The sequence below is a fragment of the Ptiloglossa arizonensis genome, chromosome 3 (genome assembly GCF_051014685.1).
Source record: "Ptiloglossa arizonensis isolate GNS036 chromosome 3, iyPtiAriz1_principal, whole genome shotgun sequence".
Taxonomy (NCBI): domain Eukaryota; kingdom Metazoa; phylum Arthropoda; class Insecta; order Hymenoptera; family Colletidae; genus Ptiloglossa; species Ptiloglossa arizonensis.
The window spans coordinates 25390781-25418668 of NC_135050.1; the positions used below are offsets into that span (position 1 = coordinate 25390781).

The window sequence follows — 27888 nt, forward strand, 5'->3', positions numbered from 1 at the left end:
TTATGACGTACAATTTAGAGCGGCTTCTTAACATTCTGGCCCGTCCACTCTCTTTCCCTTTTTGCTACCTCCTGCCCCACCCCCTTTTTTTTCTCCCTTAAATTCTTGTGCCTCTTCCACGGGTCCTGGCTTCTCCGGGGCCCGGGATTGGCCGTGTTATTGGGTATCGAATTCTCTCGACAACGGACGCAGGCAGACAGAAGAGCGGTCAGCTCCGATTCTCGGAAATAATGAATGCTGCTTCTGTTGAAAATCTTCGGCGCTGCTTCGCGCTCAATTTTTACCCCTACCGATGCGCCCGCACGATCGTACGCTTCTTTCGACGAAACGACTTGAGAAAACGCTTTGGGAAATAACGAGATTACTAGTCTCGAGAACGCAAGTATCGAAAATACAACCGGAGAAATATTGAATTGAATTCGGAAAGTTATTTCGTCTTTTTCTTTTTTTTTTTTTTTTTTTTTGTGTGTGTGAAAATGAAACACGATTTTTTTGAAACGTATACACATTTTATTAAATCGTACACTCTCCATTTTTGGAAAACGAAATTACTTTCCAAACAACCCAATAATTAAGGACTCGGCGAGTTTGCCTCCTAGTAAGGTATCGAGCGATTTGAAAGCAGAATCGTTCTGTTCAGGGTGGCCCGTAATGCTTGGAACTCTGTTTAGAAATATATATATTTTGGCAGAAAGTGAACAAACAACTAAATCTAACGCACTTAAAAACGTAACGCATAGTAAAATCAAAATCACGGTACTCTTCGACAATCTTTAAAATCTTTTCTTTTTTTTTATTATTGTAAGATAGTTGATATGATTTTTTCTTTTTAACAGAGCTTCTGTATTTAAACGTAAAACTCATGGATCACGAACAGATCTTCCGGATAAATGTCGCTTAACCGAATGATCAAATTTTTAAGTGCAATTTTTTACGATTCATTCCCTAGTAAATTTGTGGGATTCGTCGATAAGAAATTTATCGAAATGTGCAATGTACGACAAAGGAAGGGTATGAATTAATATATACAAGGTCTTTTTTTTTATATTATTTTATTTTATTTTTTATTTTCCAATCATTCGTTGTACGCTACAAATCTGTATCGAAATATTTACCGCGTCTAAGTAACGTATGGATACATTTCGTGGTTATTCGCTGCAATATTGAAGTAATTTACTGTACGACAGAAAGCAAAAGAGCATTCAGTCCAGCGCTCGTTTTATCACAGGAAGTGTTCAACGTATGGTGTACGCGCACCATTGAAAATTACGGACGCCGACACAGTGGTGTTAGTCGCAGGGACCGTCGTGTATGAAGATCACACGGAAAAACGTCGTTACAAAGAATGCTTACTTTACATACAGAAAACCGACCAAGACTTAAGGAGCTACCGAGAAGTACAGCTCGTTAAATGATTTCAAAAAGAGTGAGAAAGAAACAGCTCTTTGAAACTGCACGACTCTAGTTTTGTACACGATCGAAAACGTGAAAAAGAAAATTTGATACGAAACTATAGGGTTTCGATTTATCGGAATATTTAGAAATATACTTATTATTATACAAGTAAAAATATAGTCAGGTTACTAGAACACAAATCTCGCTGTAACTCTGGGACAAGGTCAAATAGTATATACGTGTGTGTGAACTTGTTTCATGGTTTGTACACAAGTGTTAAGATTCATCCCACGTAATATTGGGTTGTTCGGAAAGTCATTTCATTTGTTTTTTTTTTCGTGAAAATGAAACACGATTTTTCTAGAGTGTATAAACATTTTATTAAATCGTATATTGTCCATTTTGGAAAACGAAATTACTTTCCGAACAACCCAATATACGAGGAGACGCCCTGTATTCGATTTATTATAGTTTTTCCTGCATTTCAGTAAACAGTGAACCCTAATCGATTTCAAAATGAAAAAGTTTGTTTTATTAAAGTGTCAAGGTGTTTCGAGTAGCACACTTTTACCATTAATCTTTTAACGTGCTTTTAACCCTCAACGGGTAAAATGAAATTTGTTATTACCGCAGAGAGGCTATACGGGGCTTTTGACCTTTATCGGAATAATAAGCGGATAATTTCAACTTACTGTTTATCGTTAATTGAATTTTTTTGCAGTTCGCCAAACAGTCCGTAATCACCTTTAGCCCCCTGTAATAAAATTCCAACGTATTCCCAGGCGTACACATTTACCAGCAGCCTTTTAGCGTACCTTTAATCCTCAACAGGGGTAGGTTGGAGTTGTTTGATCTCTATAAAAAAAAAAAAAGAAAAGTGGGCGGAATATATACCTTATCTAATCAAATATCCGACTGTACTCCTCGACGTTAAATGTTACATTAACTTGCCACGAAACGGCAAAATATAATGCAAAAACACAGTAACGAAAAAATAGATTTATCAAATGCTTCAACGTTCTCGTGACGATTGGTTCGTAGTTAATTTTCAAAAAAAAATTTCTCAAATAATCCCTTCTGTCAACTCATCATTGAATATAAAAACGTAAATTTTTATACTCTTCTTTCAAAAAAAAATCTCCTAAAAATTAATTTTCAAAAAAAATTTCTCAAATAATCCCTTCTGTCAACTCACCTTTGAATATAAAAACGTAATTTTTTATACTCTTCTCCCAAAAAAAATTCTCCCAAAAGTTAATTTTCAAACAAAAATTTTCAAATAATCTCTTCTGTCGTCTCATCGTTGAATATAAAAACGTAACTTTTTATACTCTTCTCCCAAAAAAAATTCTCCCAAAAGTTAATTTTCGAAAAAAATTTCTCAAATAATCCCTTCTGTCGACTGATCGTTGAATAGAAAAACGTAACTTTTTGTACTCTTCTCCCGTGAATCGTTTCCCCGAATAAAGATCATTTTCTATCTTAACTCGAAACGAAACGACATTTGTTTTTTCATCGATCGTACCGAGGATCCAAATTCACCGAAACGTTCGCGAGAGAACGAACCGTGCTTGGAATTATTACCGCGTTACTGTACTCGAGCCCTACGTGTCCTCGGTAGGAACAGGATGGTAACAATATGGTACTTTTGACCCTTATTCCAGCGATCTAGGACCAAAGGAGTACCGTTACGTCTTCCGTGTTAAAATTCATCGTAATCGGGGCCCTCTTTGTTTTAGGGTCAAGCGGTGGTTCAGCTCGCCAAGACCGTAAAGGACGTGACCATCTTCGGTGTGTGCAGTAAATCAAAACACGAGGCTCTGAATATGGCCGGCACTATCGACCACCTCTTGGAACGCGGCACGGATTACAGCAACGAAGTCAGAAAGTACGTGCGGGCCAACACCGCGAGTCCTCGTCCCGTCGAGCCGGCGATGTCTTTAGATTACCTTTTCACTTGTCTCGATTCTATCGCAGGATCTCCCCGGAGGGCGTGGATATAGTCCTCGATTGCCTGTGCGGCGAGGAATGCAACAAGGGATACGCGTTGCTGAAACCTATGGGGAAATACATCCTTTACGGGTCTAGTAATGTGGTCACCGGCGAAACGAAGAGCTTCTTCTCAGCGGCGCGATCAGTACGTGATGCAACACTTCAATTCTCTGTTAAATTCGTCGAGAGACTCTATCTGATGATATTACCCTTTCGTTGATTTATTGCTAATTTTTTTTTTTTTTTTTTTCTTTTTTGTGGAAGTACATGGTGACTTTTATACGATGTTGTTACCAAGGTTACATTGCACTTGTGTTAATTTTTTTTTTATACCGAAACTACTGTTTTTAAATTTGTATCGATTCGTGTGTATATCGTTCATATCGAGACAAATGTATCGCTCCTGATACTATTGGATTATTCGGAAAGTCATTTCGTCTTTTTTGGTAAAGATGAAACACGATTTTTTTAGTCTATAAACATTTTATTAAATTATATATTCTCCATTTTGGAAAACGAAATCACTTTCCGAACAACTCGATAGTATTACTTTTGGTAATATTTTTCTTTCAATGCAACTGCATATTGATTCGTGTGTGTGTATATATATATATAGTATTGTTCAGACGAGTAAATAAGGAAACCGAATGAGAACGAATTTTGACCTTGTGGGACACGGAGAAGGTAACGCGTATCGATTCTATGCATTGTAGACTCCGTAATATAGAGAACGTGTAAATATCATTAACGACAATGTTAGCAAAAAATCTCGTTTTCGAAAGTGGAAAAAGTTTAATCTTACGTTTACCGAGTGTCCGAAAACTTCTGATGAGAAGTGTAATTCAAGATCGAGGGAAGCGATTTCGATGCGGTAATTTGCAATTTTGTTGACAAGTTTATCATTTTCCAGTGGTGGCAAGTGGACAAAGTGTCGCCGATAAAGCTCTTCGACGAGAACAAAACGCTCTCCGGACTGAACCTTCGTCACCTGATGTACCAACACGGGAGCCATGCGTTCGTGCGACGGGCAGTGGAACGGGTGTTCACAATGTGGAACGAGGGCGAGATAAAGCCGACGGTGGACTCGACATGGGCCTTGGAGGATGTGCCGGAAGCCATGCAGAAGATGCACGACCGCAAGAACATCGGTAAGATCGTTCTGGACCCGAGTCTGGAGCCTAAACCGAAACCGGCGACGCCCGCGAAGGGCAAAACGAAGGACAAGAAGGCGGCCAGCCAGGAGGAGAAGAAAGCGTCGAGTGTAGAGTCGGAGGAGGGTGAGAAGAAGAAAGAGCCCGAATTGACAAACGGAACGTCCGAAGACAAATCCGACAGCGGTAAATAAAGAATTGATTTTTGTTTTCGTATCGTTCCCGTAACGAACAAATTCGTACGTAGGTTTTTACGCCCACCGGAACGTTTTCACATTCCCATCGTCGACTGACCTGCGGTCCTCATTTGTTTGCTTTCAGATTCGAAAGAGAAAGAATCGAGCTGAATTAGCGGCGGTAGCTAATTCGATTATGCGTATATATATACATATAAAAGAAATATATATATATATAAGGCAAATGGCAAAACTGGTACCCCACGAAAATCAAGAATTTCCAGATAAGTACACTACTTCATTATTGAGAGGATCATCTACGATTGTTGCTGCACGAAGAAGCTGAACTGGATCCAACGATTAATTAAAAAACGATCTCCGGAAAAAATCGTACGCAGATTGACGAACTTCAAACTTCTGCTTCAAAGAACGGCGAACAGGAACAATGAGAATCGAGCGACGTTTTACGCGGGTTAAATTTTGAAGAATTCGAAAAAATTGTCCGGTTTCATTGAGGGACGTTCATTTGGCTCGATCGGATTTGGTAAAACAGGCTCGTTCCCCTACCTCCCTAACCTCCTTCCCTACTCTGTCCCCAGAATCATCTGCATGCTTCTGTTCTCCTCCCGTATGTTTGCGCTGAGAGAGTTCGAGGGAATCGTGAGTGAAAGTGGTGCAAAAAAATGAGAAAAAAAGAAAAGTAAAAAAACAAGTAACAATTATCCCCGTAATGCGAACAAGACGGGAACAAAAATACAAACAAACGACAACCAAATACAAATATCAATTTCGACGCGGTCCACAGTAGTTTACAGAATATAAAAGAACTATTATTTTTATTTTTTCACACTGACCAAAACGAATTGATTTCACGTAGAGTAAACGCTTGTTGCACGCCAGACTCGTTGGGCAGTCCGATAAAACATAGAGGTTAGTCTTTTTTTCTAACGTGTTTCAACCCTTTTCACCCACTGGACTACTCGTACTTATCAGGGATATCAAATAGGGGAAGAAAAAAAAACATTGAAAAAACCGCCCAACGATCCTGCGCTGGCCAGCAAAACGCTACTTTATCTACTCGCATTGACTACTATTCGCTGCTGCGATACATATATATGCAGTAACATTTTACACTACTATAATAGTACCATTTATTGTAATTTAATAGAATATCGTAATCTAATTGAGCTTTGAGGGTGGGAATTGCGTAGAGAAAGAGAGAAAGAGCGCGAGAAAGAGAGAGAGAGAAAGAGAGTGTGCCCGCCTAAAAGCTGAAAAGCGATTATGTATTACTCTTTTACGCGTGTCTCCTTTTTATCGAAAATATTTTTTGTCCCGATTTTTTATTATTAAATATTGTCGTTAAACGCTACATTATAGCTTGAAAATGTTAACGATAGCTTGCTAACAGAGGGGATAGCCTGTACCCCCTGTACCAAGATTCACTGTATTATTTTAGATATGCTTGTATTTTAATTCCTTTACAATCGACGAAAGCACTGAGTCGCAACTACCTGAGCGCCGACCATGATCGGCGAATATTTAGGGGGAAAAAATCGACTTTTGCAACGATTTACCCAAAACACATCTCTGTTAGGATAGTTCGCTTGAGTTTTACAAAAATTTTTTTAGAAAGAAAAGATTAGGCATTATTTTCGATGATCTTTTTTTTTTTTAATAATTTCACCTTTTTAATGGCGATTCTTTCAAACTAACATCACAAATTAAATCTCATTTTCATGTCGTCCTAAAAATGAAGATTTTGTTTACTTTTGTATTAAGTACCTTCCAATGGCGGAATGAACGATGGAACAATGGCTTAGTTTCTCTAAAATCGAGTATCGATATTTTTAGACGTATGATTGTGACTTTCGAAAAACCATTTTGTAATCGATCTTTTCTAATCTATATTGTCGAGTGTAGATCTGAACGATTGCATAAGAAGTACACGTTAGCGCAATTGATTTGTTGAATCAGAAAGAACGAATGTTCTAATAGTGTTGAAAGGAAAAAAAATAACGATGTCGCCGATCCTCGTCATCTCATTAGGTGAAATTCGAGATTTTTACCTCGAACGATGAAACGAAGGAAAGATTGAAAAAAAAACGGAAACGGAATGAAAATGGCTCGAGACAGAGCGCGTTGATGCAGAGTGAAATGCATATCTCTCCGAAACGGTTGGAACAATTTTTATGTAGCTCGATTCTGTTAGAATTTGATACTAGCTCTGTATACCGATATATCTATATTATAAAAGATCACTATAACGAGAAGTTGCGGACGAGGGGGAGCTATACATATTATATATAAATATAAATATAAATAAATGAGTAAATAATTAAAGTAAGTCGTCGACGTGTCGTCTTCGAGAGTCGTTGTCGACGCGTAAAAAGGTGTAAGAACTATAAGATTTATTAACGATATTAACTACTACTGCCGTATCGAGTCTCTCAGTCCAAAAGTACACGAATATTTGTATTTCATCAAGAACGTATATCAATTTCTGTAAACGAGGAAGGGCAACGCAGAAAGAGTAGAAAAATAGATAAACTCCGCGAAGAAGAGGTTGACTGTGGCTACATATTTTGAGACATTTTTTAAACACGTAAGAATACAGCTAAAATAAATTAAGTTCGACACGACGTCATTTCTCCACGCGAGAATATGGTACACTTTTATTCATATACACGCGACGATACACATCATACTGTATATTTTATGTAAGGCTTTAAATGTTTCATCAAATAACTCTATTATATTATAATATATCTATATATTTGTATCGATCGTTTTCCCTATCCTGGTCATTGGTTTAGGTCCGGAATTGTATCGGCGTTCTAAAATATCTGTAATTAATAACCGGCATTTAAGAGCTTTGCAATCACTTTTAAATTAGTTTTGCCCACTGATAGTGCCCTCTACGACACTGTTACTAAGGTGTTGTGTATTGCACTGCTCATATAAACGCACGTATACAGGGTGTTCACCATGTTACTATCCAGCATTTTTGAAAATTAATGGCATTAAATAGGTGTGGAAGGAGAAACCACCTTTTTCTTTTTACAAGAAATACTATGACTTCTATGTTACATAAAATCGATTATCAGAGGAATTATAAACTAATGTAATCCTTATAGAAAGAATCCTGAATTATTCCAGTTATTTCGATGAAAGATGTTGGACATTAACAATATGAACACTTTGTGTAAATATGCGCGGCATTAATCAGCGTTCCTCGTATTATGGTAACAGAAACAAAGAGTGGCAGAAGCTGTTTAACTGCCCATAGACAAAACTGCTTTAAATGATTTATTTCATAAGAGACAAAATTCCGTATAATTGCTGGAGCCAATAGCTCGTGGTATAATGATCCTTTTATAATCCCAATAGCCAGGCCTTAGTCATAAATGTACCTTCGAATCTTTACCTTTTAATCTTGTTCAGAACAAACATTATTCTTGCACCATTTAATGTATTAAACACTGTATCTCTGTAGTTGTATTGCAACTTGTTCTCGTAATTTTATAAATTAAGGAAGCTCTGAGATTGCTCAAATTACAGGTACATCCTAAAGCGAGATCAAGTGGTAAAATTGCAGAGATCGGTTAACTCACTTCTAACAGATCTTTTGATATGTTCAGCTAAGAAATGTACGCTCCGAGCGAACTCTCGTCGTACAAAATGAATATACATCATTTTGTACAGCCTTTGTCTTAATGCATTTACATTCGCTTGCCGAAACAATTGTATTCTTTATAATGCAATCACCGCGAATAATTTATTTTGGAACTTTCCGAAGTAATTGGACAAATAGATGCCAAATGACCGATTTCTGCACCTTTTATTATGCCACGACTATTTAATTGTAATTCAACGAAGGGTTCATCGAAAAGAGGACCAATAATTAATATCATTCCGTTACCACGCTACAAAGGACGCGATGCACATACGAACTTTTCCTCTTACGTCTTTTCCGTTAACCAAGACCTGCATCGTGGGAGAACAGGACCTACAGTTTCACAACGTGATACATCATATAATTATGTGTAAAATTGTAAAATTCGTCTCGAGGGTCCGGGCGAAAGAGCACATGTTTTCTTTACCCATGAAAAGTTCTTCTGGCTCTTTCGAATAAGCTACGTGAAGAGCGCTCGAGAAGGAAAACAAAAACATTTTTCGCCTGATCTCCAGAAGCTCGATATATAGATTGTATTTTTGGCTTATTATTGTAAGACTGACTATGTTGCTATATTAATGATTGCTTCGAAAATATGTACAGTTGTGTTTGACTCATCTATCCTCGCACTTGTCCTTAATTCCTATAACTTATTTAATACTTCCTTTTTTCAACGTGAAGTATCCAACGCATATAGTCATTTGGAAAATATGTTCGAAGCGTCATGCCGTAGTTCTGCATGTACAGTATACGTATGCAACTCTATCGCAAAATTTTAATATTGAAGAACTAACCTAATTATATCTGATTTTAAACATTTAATTACTTCTACTTATAAATATAATGATCTAATTCGTTCTTCTTTTAATATATAAATAAGTCTAACGTGAGAGTTCAAATGTTGTTGGTGTATGTTTCAACTATATATAAAGGTAATGTCTAAACGAAAAAAGGCAGTTAAAGTATATTTTTTTTACTATTTATTCGTAAAAAGGTTATAAAACTTAAAAATATATTCAACGTACGTTAAATGCTGTTCTCGTTAATAGTTTCACTATATCTTCGGACGGATTGCGCGAGCGAGAATCAGCTTTTTACAAGGATTAAAATTATGAATAATTTAACATACATAGATGTGTAACTTTTGAATAAAAATTAATCCATAATCGGTATTATGGAGGGAATGATAAGGCAAAAATCGTTGCTGTACGCACTCGCACATTAAGAGTTAATAATAATACATGATTCTATTTATTACAAAGCAGACTTCTTTATGGACGGTAGATTAACGTTATATGCGCTACGATACTCTTTGAAAATGTACGACGAAGTACCCTCTGAAAAGTATCCATTAAACAAATTTTTTTCCTAATGACGAAACTCTAACTTCATTAAACAAATAAAAATCTATATAACTTACGCAGCATTCAATATTTAAACACAAATATTGAGTTGCTTTATACTGAACTAATTACTTTCTCACTTTCCTAAATTTTGTCGCACATCTTCAAGTACCAGTCATACAACATTTTATAAAATTTACTTAGAAATTAATATTGTAATCTTATAATAAATGCTACTGTACAGATACATGCAGTAAAGTTTCCATAGTTTCAGCTACTTTTACTTTCAATTTTGTTTTTTTCATGTTATTGGCCTAGTTACGAGAAAAATCCGCTCATTTGCTATTTGTTATAATGTACATTGACAATTTCATATTTAGCGCACAAATGTACAATTTCAACACGATTTAGTTAGATCTATATGATTCGAAATGCATATTTTTTATACATCTTTTAACTAAAACATTCAATATTTTGTGTAATTTAATGTTGTTAGTTGATGAAATGTTTTCATCGTTTAACAATTCAAAACCATTTATGTAATTAAAGCAGTGTGTTCTAGAAGGCAAAGAATCTCAAGTACAAATGAAACTTAGTCGAGAATGAGTTTCTCGCAGTAAGTGTGTCACAGTATAAAAAGAAAACTTTTATAGCTCTTAGTAGTAAAAAATAAAAAGAAAATTTAAAAGCATTTACAAAAATAACTTTGTGGTAACTCGTATTAATTTCATTTCTAAGTACCGGTAATATTCGAATTGAAGAATACCGTCTTTCTTATTTTAAAATTCAACTATGTCTAACATATACAATCTACTTTTATGAACATTTCTGTGCAACTTTTCACCATCGCCAAGAAAACAATGGAGTTGTCACTACTCCTTATCATTTTACACTGTTCATTTTATAATCTGTAAAATCTTGTTGTTCCTAAAGATTGCTCTAAAGAATGTATTCCGTTTAAGAAAAGTTGCTATTAATTGACAATCTGTAAATACTAGATTAAAAAAAATTCTCAACATTAATATTATTTTAGCATATACACGTTATCAAATGAAAGACGTGGAAAGTTGTAAGATATTCGTTCAAATATCTTTGCCTTTACAAAGTGAATTTGTATTTTTTGCATAGTTATTTGCCTGTTTGAACATCAAAGATCTATTTTAGTAAAGTATTGTAAAATGCTAGCGGGGATACGTGCGTGCATGAGAAAGAGAGCGTGAGATCGTGAGAGCAAGCGGAAGTACAAACGACCCTACGTAGAAGGTCGTGCGAAAGAGGGACCAGTCGATGGGACTGTGGAGTTTTCCGGTAACAGTAACATAACGCAGGCCCATCGTCCGGTCAGTATCTTAGCGACCACCCGAGAGAACTAGAGCATTCGGTCTATGCCTCTCATAACCCCACGAAGACCCTGGTCTCGTGACTTAGGTCACATAGACTCATAAGGTATAAGAAAGGCCATTGCCCTGAACGGGGGAGTCTTTTGTAGCTAACATCGAGGGCAGAACCGCGTAGCCATCGTCATTGTTATTGTGTTTCGCATTTCTATCTTATCATTCTATTTCTGTCAATACAAGTATATACTAAGGCTCTATTCCCTTTCGTTTCATAATCATATCCCACAGTTAAATATCGAAACTAACCCACGCTAAATTCTTGCGTTCGAAAATATCTCGTCACAACAACCAGAAGAGATACTGCGAGTAGAAAACCCGTTGGTGTAACTAACAGTGTAGCAGCATTATAAATCGGACAATACGGACATTGGGAGCTACCACAAACTTCGCATATGTTCAAGGTGTATGTAGGTAGAGCATCAAATATGGTTTCGTTGAAACGTTCTAAAAAAGTAAACTTGTACATTAAATTGAAATTTCGTTAATATAACATAATTATATATACGTACCTGGAGAATAATAATCGTAAACTCTGATAGCAAGGTAACGTGACATGTTTGCAACCGGGAACCATCTCTCTATCGTGAAATTCACGCAGGTCTCCTCTTGATCCAGGTAATCAAAGTAAAAGAGAACCTTCTTTTCCTGGAACCGTGCTCTCTGGAGATTTCTTACTTGTTTCGAGAGAATATATCTATCCAAAGTTTGCTGCTGAATTATGTAACCCGTTGGTATGGCTACGTCTAACACTGCCATTCCGGAACGCGATGATTCGTTTGTATTTATCCACCTGTAAAAAGTTACATACACTTATAGTAGAAATTAAAAGAATAAGCGGATACATATGTATTCAAATATTCTACCTTTGACAACTGAGATATGAAATGTGAGATTGATTTCTGCCATGGAAGTTTGCTCTGGTCATTAAATCAAAGGCTCTGATTGGTGGTTGGGTTTGAAATTTCGCAATGTCTACGTTGTACTGTACCGACATTTGCAGAATCGCATATCCAGCACCTTTTGCTTGTACTTTCACTGTTCCCCATGCTTCTGGTATCTGTGATGACAAAAAAATATTTAATTTTACATAGTATATTTACATTATATTCAATTGAAATTTGAATTCCAAATACAAAATTACCTCAATAGTTTGAAGCCTTGCCAGATTATTGTCATTGACAAATAATGTTTTAGTCTCTCCTGCAAGAGCTGTAGCTTCTATAGTCACAGTCAAAGAACTAACATCTCTGATTCTTGATCTAACTGTGTAATCCATTAAAGCCTTTAATGCCCATGCAGTATCTTGCGTAGAAGCCCAACCACCATCTGTTAATCTCTGTGCATTCAACCATTTTACTATTGGTTCTATCATTTTTTCTTGTCGTGCAACATGTACCAAAAGAGCATATGCAGTGGTTTCAATATTCTCAGAATCATATTTGTATGGCAAACGTGGAAGAAGGAATGGCTTCTGATTTTCCAATTTGTAAGGAGAAAGGGGTACTTGCTCTCTTCCCCAATAAGTTAAATCTCCCTCCCTGCGCGCGTGTCTGACCAAAATATTGAAAGCCTGACCTGCAATGGATGCTTTTGCCAGCAACAAAGCATATGATACTATTGCTATTTCATAGGGTTTTCCACGATCTTCCAAAAGCTTCATATTTCTTTCCAACCACTTAACTGCATTGGCAGCACTCACAGCAACCTGGGTTCCCAAACCTTCGGGTAAATCCTTCACACTTTGCAATGTGATGAGGACATGAGCTGTGAGAGTGATATTTCTATGTACTATTATATCGTCATCATAATTTAGAGAACTATTCATTTTTCGATCTGGCAGCCATGTAACTTCATAAAATGATCCATCAGGTGTTTGATGTTTTAGCAACCAAAACACAGCCTGAGCTATTACTTCTGGATCTATATATAAATAATTCTCCCACTCGTAAAAACGCGCTTCTTGTAAAACACGTGCACAATACGCCGTTAACCAAACGCTTGATGCAGATTGGTTCCAATCACTACGGAATAAACTAAATGATCCATCAGGTTTCATGAATGAAAGTTGTCGTTGATAACCAATATTCATGTAATAAAAACTTTCCTTTTCCTGTGTTCTGTTACGTTGGTTGACCAAACGCATATACAGTATTGTGTATAAGTTTGCTGCAAAACTAAACATATTTTGTTCGGCACAATCCATAGGAAGATTTATAAGACTTGTTGCATTAACTGGCATTGTTGGGAAAATTGGTCCAACCACGTCTCCAACTACACTTATGATTGCCTTGTTTGATCCAAATACATAGTAGCGATTTTCATCATATGGTATGATTGGAGTTTCTGTGACATTAACATGCATGTACTGAAATACGTAAGCACGATTGCTCAGATCAAGTAAAATAGACTGATGCCGATATTGAGGAAGACCATCAGCTTCTACACGTAAATTGCGTGTAACCGAATCTCTTCCAATTACACTTGTGGCATAAATGTGTACTTTAATATCTCCAAGTCTCACTGGTACAATGGGTAAGTAGACAATAGCTGCATCTTGTGCAGGAATCCAAATGAAAAATTGATGTTCACCAAACGATGTACGAGGTTTATATGACTGCACAATGCCATTATCTTCTACATGAACAAATTTATAATCCTTAGAACCAGTCAAAACTACTATAGCTTCTATATTGTGACGCAAGTAATTAAAAACGGAAACTCGGATACCAATTTGTTCTCCTTGCCTGCTATGAGTAGGCATTTCTACATTAATGTAGAATGGTAAAATTCCCATGTATTTAATAGCTTTTGGTAACATACCAAAACCCTTACTTGGAGACATACTGAATGCTGTGACCATCCAATGAACTGGTCTTCGTGGCACATCTATGTTAAAAATATGTCTACCGTGAGGACCAATATTAATGTCTTTCCATAACCAGACATTTTCATATTGTCTTTGTACTCTATTAGATCGCCATTTTCTAAACAGAGCTATTTCAGTGGTATTTCTGTGCTCACAAGCTGCCTCATCTGTACCATCTTCACAATCAAATACTCCATCACATTTTTTATCTAATCTGTAACATCTTCCAGAGAGACATTCTTCATATCCTTGAGTCCGATTACAATTATCAGGTCTCCTATAAATAAAGGCATCTGTAAAAACAATTAATCCAATATATTCGAAAGTTCTATTAGCATCTATGCCAAATGTTGAAGATGGGTAATAGACAACTTCATCCGGATCACCATCATGATATAACCAAGTGTGAGAATGAGTACCATTTGTTTCTTCATCAAAATGTGCCATTTTTGAAATGACATTAGAGTACGTTATTTCATTTCCAGCTTGCATAGTGAAGAAAGATCTGTCTATACCTGAAAGAGCAACATATGCTCCTGGTTCTCCATAAATAGCTATTTCAACATTTTCGCCTGTTCTGGCTTTTTTATTGTTAATGTATACAGTAAAATTATTACGTGATATACCATTCACTGAAAAAGTTAGCGAATCTGCTACAACATTAGCATATTGCCCAATATGATATACCACTATAGTTGAAACAGGAGCCATTTCTGCACTGAGAGGAACAGCAAAAGTTTTTATATTATGTTGCATGTTGTCTTGTCCAGTTAAAAGTATAATACCCTTTGCCATAATAATATAATTAAAGGTGTCAATATAAAAATTTGTTTGAACATGAAATATCATATATTCTCCAACTTTAGGTTTTTCTGTAGATGTTGAAATTTTTATATGTTGCTGATTTGGAGATTCATGGGCCAATAATAATAGTTCAGTTTGCGTTCTAAACCCTTCTCCGTCAGTGAGATAAGCATAAACTTTCATAGAAGAGATGTCATTCAGAATGTGTTGAGCTTGATCCAAATTGTGTTCAAGTCCAAGTTGTTTTCTTAAATCTATCTTTGTAGACCAGATTCCTGCATTCTCAGTGGATGGTTTTAGATATTGAGTTTCCATGGTTCTTCGACCACCTGTTTTCATTTCAATGTCTGCACGAATTTCCATCACTGCTTCCTTTAGTTGTGTCTGTCTTAATGCAGAGTTATCATGGAATGATGCCACTAAATTTAGAGAAAATGGCATTGATGGCTTGAAGATTTGTGGTGTACCACCTAAAAATCTGATTTTTGTAGTAGAATTAAAAATTCGGGCTGTTGAATATCCTGTAATTACTTCTTCCAAAAATCTCTCCCCAACAGTTGCAACTACAGTAAGTTCCACACCACTTGCAGAAGGTGCAAAAGTTAATAGTTCTGACATTGGATAACGAAAATTATATGTTCCATTAAAAAATCTTAATACAGGAACCTTATCTTCGTACAATATTGGTATTTTTAACCAAGATGGATAATACTCATCAAAGTAAAAATATCTTTCAGTAGATTCAGAAGTAATATCTGTTTGCATTTTATCCAATGATCTAAAGCTTGCTTTTAGAGTTAAATTTCCTCTGACTGGTGCACCACTGGTATAATTTGCTTGAACCGTGCCATATATATAAGGGTCATTATCGAAGAAAAAGGCTGGCATTGTAACATTGACTTCAAAACGTGTCTGATAATATTCCTCTAACAGAAAAGTCTTCTCTTCCACTTGGCCTTGTGCTATCACCTGTATAATCCACTCTCCAAAAACAGGCTGGTCAGAAAGCTGATATGATAAAGATACTGTTCCTAAGTTGCTTTGCCTGCTGAGCCACCGTCTCATTATTCTTCTATGAGGATCTAACATATACACATCAATAGGATCATTGAATGCTTTAAGTTCAGTATCTATGGGTATAGTCCTGAATCGTACAGTTTCTCCCTGCATATATACAGGTTTATCCAACTGAATAAAGATAGTCATTGATCTTTGAGAAAATGTAAGCTTAGTCTCGTTTAAAAATGCCTGACCACCAGTTAAACTATTATACATTCCTTCCACTCGTAGCTTATATTCTCCTCCAATAGAAGTAGGTGGCATTCTCATCATCAGAGTTTCTGGTATACCTTCTTTCACTTCTTGATAATCTGCAGCAATTTCTGCACCATTTCTTTGAATGGATGCATGCACCGTCATTGGCAATGGACTATATAAGACATTTACAGCTAGCCGGTAGGTTTTACCTGGTCTAACCATTCGAGATGCGACCACGAAATATGTACTATAAACAAATTTAAAAACAATATTTTAAATCTACATGGTTTTTCTTAGTTGCTTAAATTAACATGACAGTGAGCAAAATAAGAAATAATATTACTTATGGAATAATCTAATAACATTTTTTGTAGTATAATGTTAATACACTGTTGATTGGACTAAATAAATTATTGATGATTCAAAATAGATTCAAACTTTTCAATAAGTCATTTTTTTAACTGATTAATACTTACGCTTCTTTTATTATAATACTGTCACTTGGATTTCCGAGATTTCGTAATCCGTAACCAGTTTGATCTCTGTCATCGAATCGATTCCAAGGAGTGCGTGTCGATTCATTTGGCTCTTGCGATAACTGGCCATTCCCGCAAGCGAAGGTTAATGCCAAAATACAAATCCACATTTTCTATAATACATAACGATTAAGCGTTTACGACAGTCTACAGATATCGAAAGTTATCATTGTTTTGTAAAAACGAAGCTGAGAAATAAATTATTTCGTCATTAATCACAAATAAAATCTGTGGTCAACGCCCAAAATACGCGTTCACCAACTTGCATTTTGTTTTCACTTACCTCACAGAATTATTTTTTTTTAAATCAAATCCACATCACAATCGATCGTCATTGACACACAATTACACAATTAAAGACTTAAATAATACTTCATAAAAAAAGAAAAAAAAAAACTTTCGGCTCATTAAATGCACCTTGGAAAAGACTTCATGATTGGAAGGAGTGGTCACCGAACACACTCCACTGTATTTGGTCAGCACAGAAAGTGACTTATAACTTATACACACTTCAAGAGGAAAAAAGAAAATAACTATGCACGCGACATCTTTAGAAATTGACTATGCATTACACAAATAAACATTATGGAGGCAAATTTTTATTTGTCAATTTTCATTATTTGATTTCTTTATTTGAAAGGACTTGGAAACGTAGTGGTTCTACGTTTATTACTTTGTTTAGCATATAAGTATCGTTATGTAAATGTTACAAAAATTAAAATATTTTCTCTTTAGCGTCACAAAAATTGTTCATAATATCAGAATAAATGAAGAAATAATTCAGTAGCATTTTTTTCCTATACATATGGTACCAGGACATGAGATATTAGTACACCCAGTCTGTTCCGAAAACGGTTTCTTCTGTATCATAAACTCACGACGTATAGAAGTTATATTATCAAAACCTTTGCGTCGTGCTTTGTCAACATTAAATTTTCTCTCTTTAACATTCGTATACGGGATAATTTTCGGTGGATAATTTGGAGGTATCACCTCCGCGGGAAATCCATCTCTTTGAGACAATTCTGTACACATAAACACGAGACCGGCTATGTTAATTGGTTTCGGAGGTGTATCTAGTTCGCATTCTGAGAATACTCTACCAGATGAGCAAAATTTTGTACTCGCTTCTACGGCTTTTCTCTCATCTTCGTCTTCAAACAGTACTTTCGTGCACAAAAATTCGTTGAACGATCCGCTGTTCTTAAAAAGCATTTTTTGTTGTACGATGGAATACAAATTAATTGTATACGTACCGAAGCACGTTAACTGTAAGAATATAGCTATATAGCCAGAAGGCTGGTTCTTCTCGTCTACAAGACCGAACGTGTTGTTTATCCGGTAACTCTTAGGTAAATGATAAATGTCGTTGCTCGCCATCATCACGTGATCGCAGAGACAACCTGACATCGGGATTTTCGAATTTCCCAATGGACATTTCACCACTTCGTCAGTACATGTGACCATTTTCTTAACTCTATATACGTCCAGTAGCAAAGGTTTCGATCGCAATTTTTCCACCAATTCCCCAGGATTTTTTATGAAGATGTACAGTTTACCAGCATTAAAATAGACGTTTCGAAAGCCAGCATCTCGCGATACCTCTTTGTCTTTAACCGATTTAGTTAATAAAAAGTCATTTTGAAAGATTCGAAACAACGGCATGTCTGCGAATTGCAAATCGACGCCTAGGCTAGCGGGATCGACCCTGTACAACTTCTCGGCTTGCAAACTGATATAGTCTACAAAAACTTCCATGGTATATAGCTTCTCGTCCTTTGAAGAAGCACACTCTTTGCGATATTTATCCATATTAATAAAATGATTCTATTCAATCTTTGATAAAGTAACGATACGAAAGTTAGTTAGTGAAATAGTTAGAAAATACTTATAATTTTAAAGATAAAGTTGACCTAAAAAATCGATAGTTTGTAAAAACAATTGAATTCGTTTACCGGAAGTTCTCGTTAAATTTATAAACAGTGTTTGTTTTATCAAGCAATTCCGTATCGCATATGATTAAAATAGCAAACATTCTCAAGTAAAAGTATCAATGTATATTTATTTTTCATGTATAACATAGATGTTTAATTATTATGTATAATTATTATAAATATTACGTCCAATATTATACATATCCTTCATCTAATTGAAATTTGTTTATAAAACAAAATTCATACTTTTTACTTCTTTTCATTTATACATTGCTTTGTCTCTTTAATTATCTACAGTATGTATATTAAAATACAAAAAACATTACATTATATTTTCCTACTTACTTTGTTTTCTAATATATTAAAATATAATTTGATATATATACATATATTTTGGAATACATAAAATCCCTTGAGTCATACACATTACAATTCATCTTCAATTTGATATATATACATATATTTTGGAATACATAGAATCCCTTGAGTCATACACATTACAATTCATCTTCAATCGAATACATTAATATAAATATTCTTATTCACTCCCACTAAAGACATATTGCTGGCTACACATAATACAGATGGCAGCAAAAAAACTAAAAATAATCAGCCATTCAAATTTACAATTAAATGTTGTATATTATAATCTACTTGTTATAAATTTTAACTAAAAAACAAAACATGTCAGCATGATAATCGTAAATATAAAAAAATATGAATAATAAATGTCCTTAAAACACAATTATACTACTACATTTACACAAATATAATAAAATAAGTGTAAAATTTGTTGTATTGAATTTCTTCTAATTTTATCAGAGTTTTCTGTTCTAATTTTATATCCAAAAACGATATACCTCCTTGGACTGTACATAGTACATATAACAAAAATTTAATGTATATAATTGTCCCATTCCTTATTCGTTTTCGATGGAGTAGAGCTATATATATTCTTTACGTTTTCCTTCCAATCAGACATACGAAATTCATCATCAATCAATAAAATCTGATCTCTCCAACAAGCTTTTTGTTTCACTGGTGTACTATTGTAACTATCGGTAACGTTTGTTGTATTGCTCATACTGTACGTTTGATAACCAGTATCTTGTACGGAATTGGAAATACTTTGTTGATCAGAAATACCTAATATTGTATTGGTCTGCTGCAATATGCAACTTTCATTCGTATACAATTTACAAGAATCAGTCAGTTGTTTAAATACATTAGCAGGATTATGGCGTTTAACATTAAACTCTGAAGCTTCAGTCTTGAGTTCGTGCTCAGAATGAGTTGCACTTTTCGATACAACTTTTGCCTCTGTGAAATAACTGGCTTGAATGCATGTGGAATTGCTATCAATATGCACAGAATTATCTGTTTTGTTTTCTGCTACTTGTTCATTAAATTTGTTAAGGGATTTGTCTAAGAAATATAATATATACTTATTACTAAAATAATACTTTTCTACATATCTTAATAAGTATATTAATATTTTACAGTAATTACCTAGAGAATGGTTATTTGAATACTCTTTATGATGCAAACTGGATTTATCCAGGCTCATTTCTGTAGTAAAATCTAATCGTGCAACTGAACGAGATTTTAATCTTGTACTTTCACAGGATATGTTATTCACTGTATTAAGTATAGGAGATATATTGGGAGATGATAAATTCTCAGTGGTAATTTGAGACATATTGTGCTGTGTATTTACATTTTCCGAGTGCTGCAAAAAAAATTTGATTAATATCCTTTAATGTCCATAGACATAATGTGAGAGTTGCAAACAAAATTTCTATTTACTTTTAATGGAGATCCATGAACTAACATTCCACTTTGTGGAGGACTAGAAGACATTAAAGATCCATTCATTTTTACAGGTGACAGATAAACAGAAGTTTCTTCTTCATTTTGCATGCAATCATCGTGATTAAAAAATAATTTTCGTCTCAAAGAGTTATTACTTGAATTTGCATCGTCGCTTTCAATATTCTGTTCCTAGAAATAAAACAAAGAAAGTTTGACAACAAATTTACAAATACTCAATTGTAAATATTAACTTTTTCTTTACTTGAGTAAATGTAAAATATGGTTTCAAAGCTTCTGCAACATCCAGTGGCAATTCAGGTGGCAATGATAAAACTGTTTGGCTCCAACCTGAAAAAATATACAAATTAACTGATGTAAAACATACTTGTTGACTTTTATAATAATACCATCTTTCTTAAGTTTGGAAGATTCCAATTTCAAATCGCTTAAGCTTCTCTTGGGAGTTTCTACTTTCATGTTTATTAGATTATCTTTTCTTTTCATTTCCCATGGGCTAGGAATAATCTGATTCTCCTTAAAAAATCGATCAATGGCTGCTTGAGCTTTTGTTTCAGTTTCTGGATCCACACAGTGTATTTGTTGCATAGGAAATTCCTCTATTTTTGCTGGTTGTATCAGTGCTAGTTCGTCCACACTCCATTCAAATTCAGGTGGTTGTTGGGATGATCTTGAAACCTATATTAACAATTATATAAGTTATTTAAAAAATGATATAATTCTATTTTATCATATGAAACATTATTTCAAATGAAAGAAACTGTAGTTTTTAATAAAGAAAATATTTCAAAGAATAACCTTATTAAATACTGTTGGGCTAATCACAGATAAATGCAGTCTATTAGTTAAATCGGATTCAAATGGATTTCTTGCTATAAACTTTGTCAAACCAGATGGTGGCGTAATATGACATGGAAGAACTGTAAAACAACTCATACTATTTGGGTAGGATGTGTGCTTCAAACTTGTTTCGCACTCTTTCACAGGGGTTTTATATAATACAGGGCTTTTTAACATTAAATTATCACATTTATTTTCATTTTTTATAGGCGTTGTCCACTTTAATTGATCCATTCCAATATAACTACAACAATTATAATACATTTGAATTAAATTTAAATTTCATGTGACAATGTAGAAAGCTTTTTATATTTTTGTTAAAATGCTGTAACTATATTTTAAATATTAAACAAAGAACTATTTATTCATTAACTTATTAATAGTCAAATACCAGAAAAAAGACGATTATTTCACTACAATACACTATTTTTTGTATAACAAATATGTTTCTTATACAATATTTTCTACGACATTTTTAAGAAAATTTTTTCGTTTACAAAATATGCTTGAATTAAGTTGTTGGGATACTTACTTTTACTGTCGCCTATCTTTCAACGTCTTTTCGGAACTTGTTCTTTGAACTCTCAACTGTTACTACGCAAAAATAATATTGATAGTTCATAAATTTATTTTACAAGACTATCAGTCTTACTTGGCGCATGTTAATTTTATGCAATAATAATTATATTACCATACCTCGTCAGTTTGTTTATAAATTTGAATTATTTTGAAACAACGAACTGAGCACGTGACTATACTGCAGTCACATCATGAATAAACCAAAATGAACGATTATCGATGTTCGACCACAAAACGATTTAATCCTAACACTTAAAAATCCAGCACTTTTATTGGCTACCACACAATTATACATAAAACTAAAATATTTATTCGTTTATCAAATATATATGAATTTAAACAATTCGTATTTTTCATTTATTTAGTTAATGCGGTGGTAATATTAAAATTCTTATTATTTTGTTCTTATCGTTATATTATATAGGTATCTTATATTAATGAAGAAAACTCAATAATGGCTTAGAATTGTTTAATGAAAATGAAGCTTGAGAAGAGCCATTAGCATAACAGGCTATGCACAAATCTTAGATTTTTCCCACCACGATACGCTGTACAAGAGTCGTGCATACGTGAGCTTGACACTTCGAATAGTTTCGACAAAAGAAGAAAAAAAGAGAGTCCAAGGTTTTCTTTCTCGTTCCTGATAAATATGAAGTCCGATTTACGGATAAACGTCTTAAGTGATCGATCGTCGTCAGTTATGTTTGGAGAGAAAACATTGCCCACGATAATTTGTATAACGTAGAAAACTATTCTATGAAGAAAAATATTTAAAAAAAAATGTTTTTTTACGGAAAAATACGTTTAAAGATCCCTTGATCACGTTTTGACTATTAACACTAGAACTACCGATTGACTCCCGTATATTAAGGTGTTGCTCATGCGTGTCTCAGGAAAATCAATGATTGAAAAAAAAAGAGGAACTTATTTGATTTTTGATTATGAAATTGATTATATGTATAAAGTACTCTCAGACTTTACTTTGTAACACTTCATATTCTGTTTTTTCTCTGATGTATACTTTAAGATCAGATAGGGGAAATGGAAGCAAAAGGAGAAAAAAAATGTTACTCATGTTACACGAAATAAATTTATTGAAATGCATTAGTTACATTCATACTTTTATGTTTCACTAAAATATTGAAATTTCCATATATATTATAAAAATGTTCTGTGCTGCAATATTTTATTTATTCGTATATCTTAAGAAATTATTATAAATGTGTGGTCAATTAGTTCAGCATATACCGATTACCAGGTCTTACTACGTCTTAATAATAAAACGGTTTAAAGAATCTTCAAAGGCATTTTTTCCTATGTTATACAAATCATTGTGGGTAGTTTTCCGTTTTTAAATATAAAAAACGACGATCGATTATTCAACCTGCTTGCCCGCAAATCGGATGTAAAAATTTTCAAGAATGAAAAAAAAAGCCTTCTTTTACGCTCGTCGAAACTATCCGAAGTGGCGAGTTCATGAATGTATACACGGCTCTTGGATAGCGTATAATGGTGGGAAAAATTGCGATTGGGGAGCATACATAGTTAATGCTGTGCATCCATCTCGCGTAGCACACACAGAATTACATGTGCGAGAGAAAGGAATACTTAAAGCATAGTGTGCTTCCCCTGATTTGCCTCGAATCCATTTGCACTGGCGTATGTATATATATGACAAGAGTATGCGCACGTGTGCCAAGTAAACGCGATTGATGAGAAAAATTCAATTATTATTTAAATTGAAAAACGGTGGAAGCTGACCATTGGACTTTGTTTTCGTTATGTGCTTCTAACAAGATATTCGTACATGTTAGACGAACTTACAGGCTAGTGAAATTATTACAATTATTTTACCTTTAAAATGGAACAATTCTCGGAATTTGTGGATTTACTACGTGCAAGAAGAAAAGATTGTGATATTTTATGGGCTTCTCGACCTATGGATCCGTTGCTACCACATAAACTCTCACCAGAATCCAAGTATTCCAGAAAACAAATTATTCAAGCTGTACTAAATGATGTTTACTTAACAATGACATCCTTGGCTATGATACGTAAGGTGGACATAAATAAAGTTCTAAAGGAAGCTTATTTGATGGTAAATGAAATGGCTAGTAAAGCACATTTGCCTACTGTTCGTTGGTTAGGTAAACTTTAAATCTTTTAATGTAAATTATAATGTTATATTACCCATTAAATTCTCATATTTGTTAAAAAAGTATAAGAGAAAGAACAATGACTGTAAATTATAAATAAGTTCTATTTTTTAGGCATAGTTATTACAAAAGTTCTCAAGAGAATTTTTTTGAGTATTTATGTAAATGAAAATGCAATATATAAAATGAAAAAAGAAATGCAAATTTCTCAGGTACAATATGTCTATGTGCCGTCTCATAGGAGTTACTTGGATTTTATATTACTATCATATATTTTGTTTTCATACGATATGGCACTTCCAAATATTGCAAGTGGAATGGATTTTTATCAAATGTATATTATAGGAGAATTATTAAGAAAAACAGGAGCTTTTTTTATGCGTCGTAGCTTTTCTACCGATTTATTATATAAAAGAGTATTTCAATCATATGTGATGTCTCTTATAGAACACAGTGATAGAGCAATTGAATTTTTTATTGAAGGTACTCGAAGTAGAAGTTTAAAGAGCATAGTGCCCAAGTTTGGTATGTAAAAAGTAGTAACTTCAGTGTGACCATATTATAAATATTGGTCTATAAGGACACAATCTAAAGGTGATTTTATTTTTAGGCCTTCTTTCGACCATCTTAGAAAGTTTATTAGAGGGTGGTGTACCTGATATACACTTTATACCTATAAGTATTAATTATGAGCGACCACCCGAAGAATTATTGTTTGCATATGAACTTTTAGGAGTGCCAAAACCAAAAGAATCTACAACTAGTCTCCTTCAATCTCTATCTATTTTACAAAAACCTTATGCTTATGGCCGTGTCTTTTTTAATATTGGTGAACCTATTTCTGCACATCAATTTCTAAGTATGGAACATCGTAAAGCAAGAGTATTATCACCATATACAAAATTATCATCAACTATCAATGAGAAATTGGCTTACTGTATAATAGATTCGCACAAGAAAAATACAATTCTTACACCTTTTAATTTAGTTGCTTTATTATTCAATGAAAGAAGTCAAATACTTCCTGATGATCCTTATACATTGGATACTTTGGTTAGTGATTATTTATGGTGTAAAAATCTTTTACAAGAATTCAGTGCAACAGTATATACAGAAAGGTAAAGTTTGTTTTAAAATGTAGCAGTAATATTTTAGTATTATATTCTTTATTGTAGGCTAAATTTGATTTAGGTCGGTTGATATAAATGATACGAATACAATGGGAATAAAGAAAGAAATATTAAACACTTTGAAGCCCCATGAAGAACTGCTTGTATTTGATTCATCACAAATTTTAAGACTTAGAGAAAGACACAGAGTAACAAAGTTAAAGAACAATATATATGTTAAAGGACATACCCTGTCAGAAAAAACTATGCAAATAGCTGTATCAGTCATTAATATTTCAATTTACTTAAATCCTACTTTATCTTTCTTTATAAAACCAGCTATTGTTATACTTTTAATAGGAATGGAAGGTGTTGAACTTGGTAATATTTAAATAATTTGTTTTATTTATTATTTTTTATATATACTTTAGTTCAGTTAAATAACAATTTTGTTATTACATTTTACATAGGAACTGCTTTCAAACGGTATGTATTACTGAGAACATTACTTAGTACAGAATTTGCAATGCCTTTAATAGAAGATGAATCTATGATAAAGTCAGAATGGGAAGAGACATTCAATTTCTTATTAAGACAAAATTATATAAGTATTCGGAATAATGCATATATACAAGGACAAAATCCGAAAGTATTTTCTCTTTTATATAATGTAATGCTGCCATTTATAGATGCAATATATATTACATGTCTTGTCTTGTTTGAGGTAAAATAAAAATATATTTTAATTGTGTTTTATATTTATGGTGTTACAGATTTTTAAAGTGTATATAAATGTATATTTTTTTCAATTACAGTGGGATGAAGCAAAATCAAATTCTATAACAATACAAGCAGTTTTAATTGAAGCACAAAGGCAAGTAGAAGAAGCGTTCCTTAAAGGAAGTGTATGGGGAAGACATCCATATTCATTATCTCTTGATTTATTTAATACGACAATAAGCAATCTTATAGCACAAGGTATTCTAATACCATGTGAAAGACGAAGTACATACCATGTTGATAAAATTCGATTGGCATTAATTCTTGCTCAATTGCAAAGCCTTTCTTTAAAACGACCAGCTGGTTTATATCATAATGTGGTATTGTTATCTGCATTGCCACCAACTGTGCAGGCGAAATTGTAAACTTAGGCTGTGTAAAACAAAACCTCAGGATCATTTATTATAGTAAATTAAATTGAGCAAGCCAAAAAGTTTTTGGTTGTAAAAATTTTAATGTAACTAGTTTTAGAGTCATTTGTTTAATTGACGCGATTGTGTTTTTCTTTTTAGTAAATTATTTAAAATGACATAGTTATGTACTTATTAAAAAGTAGAAAAAAAACTGTCCACACCACTGAGTATTTTAATTGTATCTTCGTCGAATGTATTTATAGATTTTTTTCTTCTACCAAGAAGCAGAGTAGTGCCAGTAGGAGATGGTGTAGAATTGTTCATATTTCTGAATAAAAGCTGAGAAAAATTATTATATAAAAAAGCAGATACAAATCATTATTCATAATGCTACATGTCACAAGTAATTAATTAATTACCATGACTAATCGAACAAGGTATACTGCAAACGTAAGAAATGAAATAGCCATCAGTGCACCTTCTATGGAGGGAAATCCTGTAGCATGTTCGTGGTAATCATAACTGTGATCATAGTGATCAGTGCCTCTTTTTTCACGCCCAACTGTTATAATTTGTCCAAGTTGATTTTCTACAAAATAATTACGGATAAATATTACAGATACATATTAGGTGCAAAAATTATCTCTCATTAAATCAAGTTTTTTCTTACCTATTTCAGTCATTAATGTTTTTTCAAATGATTTTAAAAATAAAATTTTTCCCTTACTAGATGTGGGCTGCGATTTTAAAGTGCAATGTACATTTTTAAGTATATCCACTGGTAAATACTCTAAAATATCTACATTATTTGAAGTTAAGGTCTCGTTAAAATGTCTTTCATTCGTATTTTCTTTCTAAAAGATATATATAAAATACAACATATAATTTTTGCAATCTGAACTGATAAATATTTTTTGCTCACCTTCACCATTGCAAAAAGCGTTTTTTCATCATATTTTTGAGAACTAGTTTCAAATTCATTTTCTTTATTCGAATATTTATGAATCGTAGGTTTGCTGATAGAATCTTCTAATTCATAAAAGACACGAATACTTCCGTTATTCGCTACTTTTTGCGTGGTCAAATCTTTATGAACTACATTTTGGTAATAAGGAAATTGATTTTCCGTACGTATTTGAGAAAATTTATAAAAATCTTGTTGCGAGTAAGGTATTCTATGAATAAGGAATGTAATATTTCTAATAAAATATTACTATATAATATTGCTTCAATGTTCATTAATGTAACTTTTTATACTCACCTATATATTTTTCCTTCGTCGGAAAACTGTGGCATATCTATCCATTCCGCCAAACTAATATTCCATAAGAATATTTCAAAACATATCGCACTCGTTAATATACTTGTTAGTAACATTTTAATTAATTAAATAATACAATCCTTTAGAATAATTTATCTACAATAGTATGACCGTAATAATATCGCACAATAAAGATATAAAATAACAATTTATCAGTTGTGCAAATTTTAATTTATTAAATAGATGAATAGATATTGTGTACTTCATTTAAGTTATAAGATGACTGACTGAAGACATACTCGGACACGTTACTGTAAACCACCAGGATGTTATTATTTCAAGCAGAAGTTCTGTTAGAATTAACGAGGACAAGACGAGAGATTACATTTACGCTGTAATGACATCAATTTATACAAATTTTCTAGAAACTTTAGACATATTACAATTTTATTT

General features: G+C 33.6%; 6 protein-coding genes across 12 annotated transcripts in view; 2 read left to right on the top strand and 4 right to left on the bottom strand.

The window, feature by feature from the left end:
- The window catches only part of LOC143145056 (synaptic vesicle membrane protein VAT-1 homolog-like), a 50245-nt gene extending 41255 nt beyond the window's left edge, over positions 1-8990 (top strand). Inside the window, exons 4-7 of the mRNA XM_076308072.1 lie at positions 3135-3283; positions 3373-3532; positions 4298-4724; positions 4860-8990. Coding sequence (XP_076164187.1) covers positions 3135-3283; positions 3373-3532; positions 4298-4724; positions 4860-4885 — 762 coding nt within the window. The 3' untranslated portion in view covers positions 4886-8990. The remainder of the gene's footprint in view (positions 1-3134; positions 3284-3372; positions 3533-4297; positions 4725-4859) is intronic.
- Positions 8991-9306: 316 nt separating this feature from the next.
- On the bottom strand, positions 9307-17895 carry Mcr (macroglobulin complement-related). 2 transcript variants are annotated; one of them, XM_076308071.1, is made up of 6 exons: positions 17850-17895; positions 16534-16706; positions 12272-16304; positions 11994-12187; positions 11640-11920; positions 9307-11574 (listed from the first exon to the last, which is right to left on the bottom strand). In XM_076308071.1, the coding sequence occupies exons 2-6, from the start codon at positions 16701-16703 to the stop codon at positions 11372-11374; spliced, it is 4881 nt and encodes a 1626-aa protein (XP_076164186.1). In that variant the 5' UTR covers positions 16704-16706; positions 17850-17895; the 3' UTR covers positions 9307-11371. The 2 variants fall into 2 exon arrangements, with proteins under 2 accessions (XP_076164186.1, XP_076164184.1); XM_076308069.1 differs by lacking the exon at positions 17850-17895 and adding an exon at positions 16877-17028.
- On the bottom strand, positions 17093-18405 carry LOC143144941 (uncharacterized). The gene is made up of 2 exons (XM_076307823.1): positions 17697-18405; positions 17093-17618 (listed from the first exon to the last, which is right to left on the bottom strand). Exons 1-2 carry the CDS (start codon positions 18403-18405, stop codon positions 17374-17376), a joined length of 954 nt encoding a protein of 317 aa, XP_076163938.1. The 3' UTR covers positions 17093-17373.
- Positions 18406-18913: 508 nt separating this feature from the next.
- Bora (aurora kinase A activator-like protein bora) lies at positions 18914-22152 on the bottom strand. Of its 3 annotated transcripts, none has more exons than XM_076306721.1 (8): positions 21894-22152; positions 21730-21791; positions 21156-21441; positions 20747-21035; positions 20602-20687; positions 20334-20528; positions 20037-20256; positions 18914-19952 (listed from the first exon to the last, which is right to left on the bottom strand). In XM_076306721.1, the coding sequence occupies exons 3-8, from the start codon at positions 21429-21431 to the stop codon at positions 19423-19425; spliced, it is 1596 nt and encodes a 531-aa protein (XP_076162836.1). In that variant the 5' UTR covers positions 21432-21441; positions 21730-21791; positions 21894-22152; the 3' UTR covers positions 18914-19422. The 3 variants fall into 3 exon arrangements, with proteins under 3 accessions (XP_076162836.1, XP_076162838.1, XP_076162837.1); XM_076306723.1 differs by having other exon boundaries at positions 21730-21785; positions 21894-21965; XM_076306722.1 differs by lacking the exon at positions 21894-22152 and having other exon boundaries at positions 21730-21892.
- A 141-nt stretch (positions 22153-22293) lies between these two features.
- Positions 22294-26390, top strand: Dhap-at (dihydroxyacetone phosphate acyltransferase). Of its 4 annotated transcripts, none has more exons than XM_076306717.1 (7): positions 22294-23435; positions 23591-23923; positions 24047-24457; positions 24543-25050; positions 25124-25422; positions 25512-25765; positions 25857-26390. In XM_076306717.1, exons 2-7 carry the CDS (start codon positions 23638-23640, stop codon positions 26184-26186), a joined length of 2088 nt encoding a protein of 695 aa, XP_076162832.1. In that variant the 5' UTR covers positions 22294-23435; positions 23591-23637; the 3' UTR covers positions 26187-26390. The 4 variants fall into 4 exon arrangements, with proteins under 4 accessions (XP_076162832.1, XP_076162833.1, XP_076162834.1 ...); XM_076306718.1 differs by having other exon boundaries at positions 23603-23923; XM_076306716.1 differs by having other exon boundaries at positions 22324-22400; positions 23197-23923.
- Positions 25546-27551, bottom strand: LOC143144942 (uncharacterized). Its single transcript, XM_076307824.1, is given in 4 exon segments — positions 25546-26513; positions 26594-27028; positions 27097-27349; positions 27436-27551. Coding segments are annotated over 4 exon segments (951 nt in total). The 3' UTR covers positions 25546-26366.
- Between the last annotated feature and the right edge of the window lie 337 nt (positions 27552-27888).

What these genes read in the sequence shown, in the direction of transcription:
- Mcr (XM_076308071.1), bottom strand. Translation starts at nt 16,703, where the DNA reads ATGTGGATTTGTATTTTGGCATTAACCTTCGCTTGCGGGAATGGCCAG. An exon ending in TCATATCTCAGTTGTCAAAG is followed by an intron (nt 11,921 to 11,993) that starts GTAGAATATTTG and finishes AACTTTTTACAG; the next exon opens with GTGGATAAATACAAACGAAT. An exon ending in TTACGATTATTATTCTCCAG is followed by an intron (nt 11,575 to 11,639) that starts GTACGTATATAT and finishes TTACTTTTTTAG; the next exon opens with AACGTTTCAACGAAACCATA.
- Dhap-at (XM_076306717.1), top strand. Translation starts at nt 23,638, where the DNA reads ATGGAACAATTCTCGGAATTTGTGGATTTACTACGTGCAAGAAGAAAA. An exon ending in GAGCATAGTGCCCAAGTTTG is followed by an intron (nt 24,458 to 24,542) that starts GTATGTAAAAAG and finishes TTTTATTTTTAG; the next exon opens with GCCTTCTTTCGACCATCTTA. An exon ending in AATGGAAGGTGTTGAACTTG is followed by an intron (nt 25,423 to 25,511) that starts GTAATATTTAAA and finishes CATTTTACATAG; the next exon opens with GAACTGCTTTCAAACGGTAT.
- LOC143144941 (XM_076307823.1), bottom strand. Translation starts at nt 18,405, where the DNA reads ATGGATAAATATCGCAAAGAGTGTGCTTCTTCAAAGGACGAGAAGCTA. An exon ending in TACAAAATTTTGCTCATCTG is followed by an intron (nt 17,619 to 17,696) that starts GTAGAGTATTCT and finishes TTATGTGTACAG; the next exon opens with AATTGTCTCAAAGAGATGGA.
- Bora (XM_076306721.1), bottom strand. Translation starts at nt 21,431, where the DNA reads ATGGATCAATTAAAGTGGACAACGCCTATAAAAAATGAAAATAAATGT. An exon ending in TTCCAAACTTAAGAAAGATG is followed by an intron (nt 20,688 to 20,746) that starts GTATTATTATAA and finishes ATATTTTTTCAG; the next exon opens with GTTGGAGCCAAACAGTTTTA. An exon ending in TTCAAATAACCATTCTCTAG is followed by an intron (nt 19,953 to 20,036) that starts GTAATTACTGTA and finishes TATATTTCTTAG; the next exon opens with ACAAATCCCTTAACAAATTT.